Raw genomic sequence first — 12,500 nt, 5'->3', positions numbered from 1 at the left:
ACTGGCGCAGCCATGTTTGTTTGTGTCTGGACGGCGCTGTTGTTTTGACGTCATCGAGTTGAAACGACGCTGATTCGTCGTACAGATTTCCAACCGAGTCTCAGACCTCCTTCGAGAGCGTCACCAGACCCTGAATCGCCTGAATATATTTTTTTAATGGGCGTGGCTAGCGATTCAGGGGCTGGAGCCAGGCTAAGACCTACAAGCTCGTAGCGCGCTATGAGCTTGTAGGTCTGCTATTTTTCAATAGCTAAATTATAACAATGCTTAAAACACCAAAAGGGGTTCCCGCCCAAAATGGTTTAAGGTTATTGTAGCAGTCAATTTATATTGGGGGTTGGGAGGGGGCGGGGCGGGGGTCCCGAGACGTTGCCAAAGCATTTTCGGGGGTCCCCGGCCAAAAACGTTGAGAACCCCTAGCCTAGGGGATATTTTAACAGGTTTAAAAACACATCTTGCAGGAAAAGAGAGAATGAGAGAGCTTTACAACAGAAAGCCAACTATTAGGGGACTATGGCAGTGGCTCCCAAACCTTTTCATGTCAAGGACCCCCAAAATGACACTAATTAGCCCACGGACCCCCATTTGAAGAGATATGCCAGGGACCCCCCATAAGAGAAGATTTGTATGGCTCTAGCAGTGATTTTCAACCCGTTTAATTTCAAGGACCCCCAGTTTGACATGCATTAGTCTACGCACCCCCATTTAATAGCATTTCTATCTCTGGGAGTGGGACCCCCAATTTATATTGTAAAATCAATGCTAATTTAACTCTGATAGCGTACTGTACAAATGGAACGGGTCCATTTGGTTCATCTTTATCTCATCTTGATCTGTTACTTGTGTGCTCTGTGATCGAGAAACCATCCATTCACTCATCGTACTGTATGCTAGAAAGCCTTTTAGCCCACAATGGAATACAGGGGCGGCTGTGGCTCAGGAGGTAGAGCAGGTCGTCCAATGATCCATGGGTCGGCGGTTCGAATCCCGGCTCCTCCTGTCTACATGTCGAAGTGTCCTTGGGCAAGACACTGAACCCCAAATTGCTCCCGATGTGCTGGTTGGTCTATGTAAAGCGCTTTGGATAAAGGCGCGATATAAATGCACCATTTACCATTTACAAACACAGCAGAACCTACATACTGTACGGTATAAAGATATAAGTCGTGGTACCTTTTCTTTTGCGTTAAGTACCACAGGAATCGATAGCTTGGCTGGCGGCTGCTATCGATGCAGCAGATTGGTTCAGTAAGTGTGCTTTAAGTGTGAAAGCGAGACAGGATGAAAGGGATGAAAAGGGAGGACTACCTCCTTGAGCAAAGGATGAGCTCCAGTTAAAGGGATGACTACCTCCTTGAGCAAAGGATGAGCTCCAGTTAAAGGGAGGACTACCTCCTTGAGCAAAGGATGAGCTCCAGTTAAAGGGAGGACTACCTCCTTGAGCAAAGGATGAGCTCCAGTTAAAGGGAGGACTACCTCCTTGAGCAAAGGATGAGCTCCAGTTAAAGGGATGAAAAGGGAGGACTACCTCCTTGAGCAAAGGATGAGCTCCAGTTAAAGGGATGACTACCTCCTTGAGCAAAGGATGAGCTCCAGTTAAAGGGATGGAAAGGGAGGACTACCTCCTTGAGCAAAGGATGAGCTCCAGTTAAAGGGATGAAAAGGGAGGACTACCTCCTTGAGCAAAGGATGAGCTCCAGTTAAAGGGATGAAAAGGGAGGACTACCTCCTTGAGCAAAGGATGAGCTCCAGTTAAAGGGATGAAAAGGGAGGACTACCTCCTTGAGCAAAGGATGAGCTCCAGTTAAAGGGATGAAAAGGGAGGACTACCTCCTTGAGCAAAGGATGAGCTCCAGTTAAAGGGATGAAAAGGGAGGACTACCTCCTTGAGCAAAGGATGAGCTCCAGTTAAAAAGGACTTCATAACCTTTAACCTTTTAACCCCGGCCTGCCTCTGTGAGGCTTGTGATTGGTCCCTCTGGGTTCCCGTACTTAAAGGAGTAGTTCACCCAAACCCTTTTAACAAGTCAATTTGCACTCTTCAGACACAGGCAGACCGGCAGATACAGAGATCTCCATGTGGGACACAGACAGACAGTTAAAACGGGTGCTAATGACAAGTTGACAACGGGTATTATTAGGTTCCCAAGTTGCATCGTTCTCAAGTAGGCCGATGGCCCGACGGGCACGTACAGGTCTAGTTTTCTATCAATGGACCTTACGGTAAGCACCTCCCGCTCCCGTGGGTGCACACATGTCAATGTTTACAATATGGAGGTGGAGGAGGCGTGGGTGGCGGTCACTCCCTGATACTAAATCATACTATTAACATCAACTTTTACTAAACAATGGTTAAATCAATCGTCTAATAAACAACAAACAACTTACCTTGTAATGGAGCAAATGGTGTAATAATTAAAGCCGGGTCATGTTTGCATGTTTGGAATTGTAACAGCTGAAATCAATAATACTATATCAGTATTCTGATTTTAACCTGCTGGCCGCATTAAGTGAAGGTAAGGGCCACATATGGCCCCCGGGCCGCCAGTTGCCCGTGTATAATGGTAAATGGTGCATTTATATAGCGCCTTTATCCAAGGTGCTTTACACAGATTGTGCATCAATTCACCCATTCACACACACACATTCATACACCGATGGCGGCGGAAACCATGCAAGGCACTAGCCAGCACATCAGGAGCAATTAGGGGTTCAGAGTCTTGCTCAAGGACACTTCGACACTAACTCTGGGGGAGCCCGGGTTCGAACTGGCAACCTGGCTGTTACCATCCAGCCACTCTGCCCCTGAGCCACCGCCGCCTATTGACTGATGATCTGGTCATCAAATTATTGGCTCAGGAACTCAGTCCAACCGTCTGCACCAGAGACCGGGGGGGGGGGGGGGGTTGCCACCCCACCACCTCTCCTCTCCTCTCCACAGCACATAATCCCACTAGCATGACTCATCACCCTCACCCGGCAGTGTGTATTGTTATTGTGACTCAGCGGAATTTGGATGTGAGTCATTTCATATCAGGCTGGGCAATTCATCGATATCCGGTCGGGTCGTCAATCTCATGTCCGTACATGGACACAATGTGTCCGTACATGGACACAATGTGTCCGTACATGGACACAATGTGTCCGTACATGGACACAATGTGTCCGTACATGGACACAATGTGTCCGTACATGGACACAATGTGTCCGTACATGGACACAATGTGTCCGTACATGGACACAATGTGTCCGTGGCAAAGACTTGGCCTCGTCTCCGTGGCACAGTTTAGATGTTCAGTTTTACACACACATGGCAGTATTATGCGTGTCTTAAGTACCAGGTCTTATGACTTAACTTAAGACCTGGAGGCGTGGTCAATGCTGTTTGGCCACTCAGAATAGCCAAATGGCATTGATCACGCCTCCAGGTCCAAGTTAAGTAATAAGACCTGGTACTTAAGACACGCATAATACTGCCCAATGTGTTCATTATGTTGACAAAGACTTATATTTCATTTCATTTAATTTCATTTCATATTTATTTATTTCATTTCAGTTATGGTTTTACATGATCATATTCATTTTTACTTTGTACTTATTATTTTTTTTACATATTCCATACCAGAAAAGAAAAGGAGCAGGAAGAAGATAAATCTTATTTAGACCTGCCTCTATCATTAAAAAAACCATCTAATTAATGCTGCTACCAACCATACATTTTATATCACCATGATTACATCAAATAAAAACATCTAATTGATGCTGCTACCAACCATACATTTTATATCATCATGATTACATCAAATAAAAAAGAAAGAAAAAACAACAAAGACAAAGAACATAGAGCTCAACAAGAGAACAAACAAAGACAACGCTGAGGAAACAAAAGAACACTTATATCTAACCTTCTAATTCATATTTTATTATTTTTTAAACACTTTCTTAAACTGAAACACTGTTGTACAACTCTTCAACTCCTGGTTTTGTGAATTCCATAACTTTATACCTGTAACAGAAGTGCACATTTGTTTTAGTGTAGTCCGAGCGAACAGATGTTTAAAATCATGTCTTCTTCTATGGTCCTCATCCTCCGAGCTAAACACAAATGACTTCTGTAACTGTATTGGTAATGATTTGTTTTTCGCTCTGAACACCACTAATAATGTTCGTAATTCAACCAAATCCATGATTTTCAAAACACCTGATAACATAAAAAGCCTATTGGTGTGTGCTCTGAAATCTTCTTTATACATGATTCTTAACGCTCTTTTTTGTAGCATAATCAAAGGAGACATATTACTCTTGAATGAGTTACCCCATACTTCCAAACAGTAAATAAAATATGGTAAAACCAGTGTACAATACAACCTCCTCAATAAATTCGTATCCAAATCATATTTTACTTTGTTCAAAATAAAAAGACTTTTGGCCACCTTGGCTTTTATATATGCTATATGTTTTTTCCATGATAATTTCTCATCTAATATAACACCCAAAAACCTAAATTCATTTACTCTTTCAATATTCACTCCATCTATAGTGAGAATAATTTCATCCTTTTTCAAATTAGAGAAAATCATAAACTTGTTTTTTTTTTCAAATTCAATGATAGCTTATTTTTATTAAACCACCTTTTTAATTTAACCATTTCATTTGTAATGCTTTCTGCTACACCTTTTAAGCTATCCCCTGAACAAAATAAATTAGTGTCGTCCGCGAACAAAACAAACTGCATTAACTTTGACACAAATATCATTAATATACAAAATAAAAAGTTTAGGTCCCAAGACCGAGCCTTGTGGTACCCCACATTCAAGCTTCATAGAATCAGATTTATGACACCCCAACTGTACATATTGTTGCCTGTTGTGAAGGTAACTGATTAACCAATCTAGAACTACACCTCTTACCCCATAATTATTCAATTTAGATATTAAAATAGTATGATCAATTGTGTCAAACGCTTTTTTGAGGTCAATAAAGACCCCTATTGTGTGTTTATGATTATCTATTGCTGTTGTTATTTCATCGGTTATTTTCATGAGTGAATATAAGATGACTAAGGATTTTCAGAAGACTAAATAGGACTAAGACTGTTATTCAAAAGATTAAGACTAAGGCTAAATCAAAATGTTGTGAAACATTAACCCTGTACAACACACCCATTATCATTATAATGGAAGTACAGTATAATGTATACAGAATTAGTTTTGAACACGCTTTCTTTTTTTTCCGTAAGTCTACCAATCTATCGATTTAGTCGACTAAAATGTATTTTTGCAGGCATTGATGGCGTCGTAAATTTGGCTCATTTTACACTTGAAACTTCCAGTTTAAATAGTCTGTATGAAGATGGAATGAGTGTGTGATTGCATGAAGTGAATCCATGAAGTGCCAAAGCAGAATTACAATTAACATCAACAACATTTAACATAATGAAATAAATAAAGCGGGTGGTGCAGAAAATAAAACATGGCATACTGTTACATATTATGTGTCCTACACCAGTGGTTCCCAAAGTGGGGTCCGGGGACTCCCAGGGGTCCTTGAGGGAGTTCCAGGGGGTCCCCAGCTAAATGATAGTTTGGAACCAATTGGGACCTTATGGGTCTGTAACTCTGTAACTTATGGATCCAAATGGACCCGTCAGGGTCCATTTGGTTCCATTTCTACACTTTCAGAGTTAAATTAACATTGATTTTACAATATAAATTGGGGTCCCAGAGATAAAAAATACCATTAAATGGGGGTCCGTAGACTAATGCATGTCAAACTGGTGGTCCTTGAAATTAAACGGGTTGAGGATCACTGCTAGAGCCGTAAAAATCTTCTCTTATGGGGGTCCCTGGAATATATTTTCAAATGGGGGTCCGTGGGCTAATTGGTGTCAATTTGGGGGTCCCTGACATGAAAAGGTTTGGGAACCACTGTCCTACACTGGTTGTCCCAGTTTTCTTGTGACAGGAGTTGACATATCTTTCAGCCAAAACTGCACATTCTTTCTGTTCCCCCAGAAGGAGCGGTACATTTCTCCCTTTCTGCCCTACTTTGGAATTCTGGGCAATTTGTTTCAAATTTTGGAAAGAACTCCTCCCTAATATTTGTGTAGTTTTTGAGGGCCTCCTATATTCAGCTATTTATTAGTCTAGATTTCAGTCCTTCACAATCATAGTGTCTTGAGCAAATCAGCATAGTGTCTATTTTACGTCATGATGATGTACGATGATAAGAGCACCTTGTGTTAACCTATTCAGGACGGGAACCCCTTTTGGTGTTTTAAGCATTATGTTATACTTTAGCTATTGAAAAATTGCAGATCTACAAGCTCATAGCGCAGCACCGGGTGCCGCGCTATGAACTTGTAGAACAACATATTTTCAGATGGGGGTCGGCGGCCAAATACATATATTTTTTGGGGGTCCTTGACATGAAAATGGTTGAGACTGACTGAAAAAAAACTGTCACGATTTAGAAGGCATTCGTAGAATCGTCCTCAGGTCTAAATGGGTAAGACGTGTAATTCTGTCTCTGTCTCTGTCTCTGTCTCCCCCCCCCCCCCCCCCCCCCCCCTCCCGGTCCATCCTTCAGGAGGAGAGGCCAACAGGGACGTGGAGTTGGATGTTCCACTAAAGCCCACCCTGCCCTCCCCCAGGCAGGCAGCCGCACAGAGAGTTAATACTGGGCCCCCAACCTCATCGCACGCCTCCCCTCTCCTCCCCACCTCCTCCTCCTCCTCCTCCTCCCATGGACCAGAGAGCCAAGGGAGGTGTCCCCCCCGCTCGTCCTGCCACCTCCTCCTCCTCCCCGCCCAGCGCCGCCGCCGCGGCTCCCCCCGAGGACTCCACGGATCGGCCGGAGCAGGAGGTGGAGAACGGAGGAGGAGGCAGGAGGAGAGCCAAGCAGAAGGAGGGCGAAGAGGAGGTGGGGGGAGAGAGGAGAGGAGGTGGAGGAGGAGGAGGTGTGAGCAGCAGGAAGAGGAGGATGAGAGAAGGTATGTGGTGTGATTTGACCCACATGTGGTTTTATACTTGGGTAAAAGTGTCATATACCGCTACGTAGAAATTCTCTTTTGCAAGTGAAAGTCATGAATTCTAAATTTTCTTGAGTAAAAGTACAGAGGTACTGGTGTCAAAATGCATTTAAAGTAGCTATAAGCAATAATATGTCACATTTTATGACCTTGTTTTTTTAAAACTAGACTAAAAGTTAGACTAGTGGACGAGAGATCCAGTAGAAGTCATTTTACAAATAGCATGCAACCAGTACCAGCTCACAACGCGTTGCGCTGGGACGCGTTGTGAGCAGGGCCAGCCTTTCCTACAGGCAGAGCACGCAGCCGCCTAGGGCGCCATATAACTCATATATTTGACCAAGTACAGTGCTTTATGACACAATGGGGCCATGGTCACTTTTCTGCTTGTTACACATTATGAAACTACAGAATGTAAGCTTTCATATGATGTATTGTTCATTGAAATTGGAAAATATTTGAAAAGGATATGACCCTTTGAAACTTTTTTCGGACTAAAATGTGACTAAAACTAAATAAACTATTCAAGAGACTATGACTAAAACTAAATGAATACTATTCAAGAGACTATGACTAAAACTAAATGAATACTATTCAAGAGACTATGACTAAAACTAAATTAATACTATTCAAGAGACTATGACTAAAACTAAATGAATACTATTCAAGAGACTATGACTAAAACTAAATGAATAGTATTCAAGAGACTATGACTAAAACTAAATGAATACTATTCAAGAGACTATGACTAAAACTAAATAAACTATTCAAGAGACTATGACTAAAACTAAATGAATACTATTCAAGAGACTACGACTAAAACTAAATAAACTATTCAAGAGACTATGACTAAAACTAAATAAACTATTCAAGAGACTATGACTAAAACTAAATAAACTATTCAAGAGACTATGACTAAAACTAAATAAACTATTCAAGAGACTATGACTAAAACTAAATAAACTATTCAAGAGACTATGACTAAAACTAAATAAACTATTCAAGAGACTATGACTAAAACTAAATAAACTATTCAAGAGACTATGACTAAAACTAAAATCAAAATGTGCTGCCCAAAAACAACACTGCACCACTGGGACGAACGCTAAGACCGTTTAGTTGTGTCTCGACACATTGGTGTGGTTGGTGCTTCAAGCCAATCATTCTTTAATTTAATTTAATCCAGTAATTCAAAATATATATTTTTTTAATTTATATTTTTTTGCTTATTTCTTTCTGTGCCATCTACGTTTACAAACGGCTCAAATATGGAGGGCTATCACTTCCGGGGCGGGCGTCTTGTAAGCTTATAACGCAGATTTCGCACACACTTTGGCCTGGAGGGCTTAAGGTTAGGGTTAAGCATAGTTTTACTACGGTTAAGGTTAGAATTAAGGTTAGGCTTAGGCTAGGGATGTCCCGATACACTTTTTTCGCTTCCGATCCCGATACCTACATTTCTGTGTTAGCCGATACTGATACCGCATACCGATACCAGTGTCGTGATCTCATGTTGTGTTTATAGCTATATCTCGTGTTGTGTTTATAGCAGACTCCTCAAATGTGCACTTGCAGTTTGGGCAACTCCAAAGCAAACTCCACATGCCCCAACATTTTATTTACCTGCCATAGTGTCAACCCCTTACCCCTGTGTCGGATCGGTGGTTAGACTGGCATATTCACGATACCAATATGACAAATAAGGGCCGATCCGATTATTTTCCCGATACCGATACAGTATCAGGACATTAATAGCTTAGGCATAGTTGCAAAAATGCTGAGAAGGAAGAACTGTCAATCACAGCGACTACTGGCCAATCGCAGCGGTTCTACCTAGAACTGCGACATGCTGAAATCGCCCGTCGCTCCCGACATGCGTTGGTCCGACATGCGTTGCTCCGTGCTTGCGGTTAGGGTTATAGGTTAGGGTCATAGGTTAGGGTCATAGGTTAGGGTTATAGGTTAGGGTCATAGGTTAGGGTCATAGGTTAGGGTTATAGGTTAGGGTTATAGGTTAGGGTCATAGGTTAGGGTTATAGGTTAGGGTTATAGGTTAGGGTCATAGGTTAGGGTTATAGGTTAGGGTCATAGGTTAGGGTTTTGGGTAGGGTGTCGGTCTAATGACAGTCGAACCAATAGCATGTCGGAACTAAAGCCTGTACTATCGTGATCTCAATTCTTGTGGAGGAAAATCGAGATTTTCACATTTGAGCGAGAATCGTGCAGCACTGCAAACACAAACCTTTCTATTCTTTATTCAGATGGATCCCCATTAGCTGCCAAGTAGCAGCTACTCTTCCTGGGGTCCATGACAAACAATACATATAACACAACACAATACAACATTACACTGCACTATAAAAACAGGTGCAATCTTGAAAAAATAAAAAATAAAATAAAAATACAGAGAAATAAAAACACTAAACAAGACACCCCCTTAAATTATGTCAGTTAATTAAAATTAAAATTGGGGTAACTGATCAGGTGTCTTTTAAGGAGCCTCTTAAAACTAGCCTTACTGGGTGCTTCCGTGATTATAGTTGGTAACGTGTTCCATACTGAAATAGCCCTGAACATTACAGATCTGCAAACCGCATTTGTTCTGGGTTTTTCTTTGACCATGTGGCCACTAGTATCCTGCCTGGTAGCATGACTATGACGATCTCTCACATACTGTATTTTTGAATACAGACAAACTGGTTGTTTACTATGACAAATATTCCTAAAGAAACTCACTAAATTGCATGCCAACCTCTCCTCTACTCTGAGCCATGAGAGACTGGCATGCAAACTCTCTGTACTCTGCCTCACACCCACTGGACAGTGCAGTGCAAGCCTTGCAGCTTTATTCTGAGCTATTTGAAGCTCGGACAGATGTTTTTTGTCTGCACCCGACCAAATTGTAGAGCAATAATCTATGATTCTCTCTGTATTCCATGAAGCCGACCGCGACCGAGGGGCCGTGCTGGAGCTGCTGATCGAGGAGAGGTGCCGGGGGGGAGGCACCCCCCGTGCCACGCGCCGGGGCTCGAGCCACCACGTGGCGCCGCTCCCCGTCCCCGTCCCCGTCCCCGCCCCGAATCTTCCTGACCCTGCCCCTGACCCCACCCCCACCCCGGCCGCTGCCCTCGATGTCAACGGTGACGACGGCGTGGGCGTGTGTGTGGGCGTAGGCGTGCGTTCGTCTCCGCCTCAGACTACCACCAAACGCACCAAGAAACCTCCCAAGATGCTGGAGAGCTACGTCTGCAAGCACACCTCCATACGGAATGCCTACTCCTCCGTCCGGACCCCCTCCTCCTCCTCCTTCTCCTCCTCCTCCTCCTCAAGGTTAGTGTTGCTTTTTTGTTTTTGTTCTTCTTAGTTAGTTTTATACTCTAGCAAGCACTAAAGCGCACAATACGGTTTTTGCTTAGTCATCATTTCCCCTTCTGTGTGTGTGTGTGTGTGTGTGTTTTACGGTAACTTCTGACTCATATTGCTCCTCACAAACCTCCCAGTATGAGTGAGTGTCCGCACGTGTGTGTGTGTGTGTGTGTGTGTGTGTGTGTGCCCATGCATGTGTGTATGTGGGTCAGTGTGCAGCAGCAGAGTGTGTGTGTGTGCGCGCACAGTATGGCATAAACAGCTGCAACTGAATGCAACACAATTAGAAACACCGTAGATATTTTATATAAAACATAAAAGAGGGGACAATGGGCCTCATGCGCCAACCGTTCTTAAGAAGTTCTTAAGACGAAATTTGTTCTTAGACCCACTTAGGAAGTTTTTAAGAAGGTTTTGGGATCCCTCAATCTTTTCTTAGCTGTGATTTGTTCGTAGGTAAGAACAGAATCTACGCACACTGTGGAGCACTCTTAGGGTGCCTTTTTCGTTCTTAAGTGCAATCTGAAAACATAAAGGAAAAACAGCGCCATCTGCATGATGCTCAAAGTTTGGTCTGAGGAACTCAAGGGGTCCTTGAGGAAGTTCCAGGCAGTCCACAGCAAAATATGGAACATTTACCACTTTAATCCCATTTTATACTTTGAAAATAGCCAATCTACAAGCTCACAAACGCGTCCCATTACTGCCCATTTTGAGCTTGTAGATCGGCTATTTTCAAAACATTTTGATAAATCTTCAAAACATTTCCCTAGCAGAAAATATTTTCATATGGGGGTCTGCAGAATGCACGTCAATTTGGGGGTCCTTGACATGAAAATGTTTGAGAACCACTGGTTTAGAGTTCACAACCCAACCCAACGCACCATACCCACCACATAACCACAATGCACCCACCATACATTCATGATTATTGAAAATATTGAAATATTGAAATTTTCTGTTCACTTCAGTACCTCCACGGTATTATTGGAGTCTGGTGTTCCACCATATTTAGACTTTAGTTTAGGTATTCTTGACTTCACTCAACTTTATTTCTATGTGTGAGGTCCTGTGATTTCTGTGTGCTGCAATCACACACAGGTGTGACTGCAGGCAAGGCCATGGAGTCATGCAAAACCACACCCACCTGGGTGAACACAGGTAGGAAAGTGAATTCCCAATGCCTTATATGGGATTGGTGGGGCGGTTCCCTATGGTAATTAGGATGTTAATTAGGATATGTGGGGCGTCTACCTATGATCATTTGAATGAACTGGCACACCCCTTCAAGTTACGAGGATTTGGATTGGGCCTCATGCGCCAATAAGTTCCTAACTTTTCCTCTTACATTTCTTCCTAAGTGAATTCCTAAGAGAAGTCCAGTCAGATTCATGAAACGTTCTTAAGTAGGCAGAATTGTTCGTAAGCATGTTCTTATGATGATGAATTCAAATCCTCGTAACTTGAAGGGGTGTGCCAGTTCATTCAAATTATCAAAGGTAGACGCCCCACATATCCTAATTAGCATCCTAATTACCATAGGGAACCGCCCCACCAATCCCATATAAGGCATTGGGAATTCACTTTCCTACCTGTGTTCACCGAGGTGGGTGTGGTTTTGCATGACTTCATGGCCTTGCCTGCAGTCACACCTGTGTGTGATTGCAGCACACAGAAATCACAGGACCTCACACATAGAAATAAAGTTGAGTGAAGTCATGGCGGGTGGGGTGGGGGGGGGGGGGGGGGGGGGGTTATGTGGTGGGTATGGTGCATTTGTTTGGGTTGGGTTGTAAACTCTAAACCAGTGGTTCTCAAACATTTTCATGTCAAGGACCCCCAAATTGACATTCTGCAGACCCCCATATGAAAATATTTTTTGCTAGGGAAATGTTTTGAAGATTTATCAAAATGTTTCGAAAATAGCCGATCTACAAGCTCAAAATGGGCAGTAATGGGACGCGTTTGTGAGCTTGTAGATTGACTATTTTCAGTATTTTCAAGTATAAAATGGGATTAAAGTGGTAAAATGTTCCATATTTTGCTGTGGACTGCCTGGAACTTCCTCAAGGACCCCTTGAGGTCCTCAGACCAAACTTTGAGC

At 42.8% G+C, this 12,500-nt stretch overlaps 1 protein-coding gene across 1 annotated transcript in view; it reads left to right on the top strand.

Moving 5' to 3' along the window:
- Positions 1-12,500, top strand: part of LOC306925148 (uncharacterized protein) — a gene marked incomplete at its 3' end in the record, with an annotated part of 74,770 nt that overhangs the window by 18,875 nt on the left and 43,395 nt on the right. Inside the window, exons 2-3 of the mRNA XM_079503830.1 lie at positions 6,589-6,991; positions 9,973-10,360. Of these exons, the coding sequence (XP_079359956.1) occupies positions 6,745-6,991; positions 9,973-10,360 (635 nt within the window). The 5' untranslated portion in view covers positions 6,589-6,744. The remainder of the gene's footprint in view (positions 1-6,588; positions 6,992-9,972; positions 10,361-12,500) is intronic.

This window comes from Electrona antarctica (genome assembly GCF_951216825.1).
Source record: "Electrona antarctica genome assembly, chromosome: 6".
Classification (NCBI taxonomy): domain Eukaryota; kingdom Metazoa; phylum Chordata; class Actinopteri; order Myctophiformes; family Myctophidae; genus Electrona; species Electrona antarctica.
The sequence above is the reverse complement of the archived record's forward strand: the minus strand, read 5'-3'. Positions and strand labels throughout refer to the sequence as shown.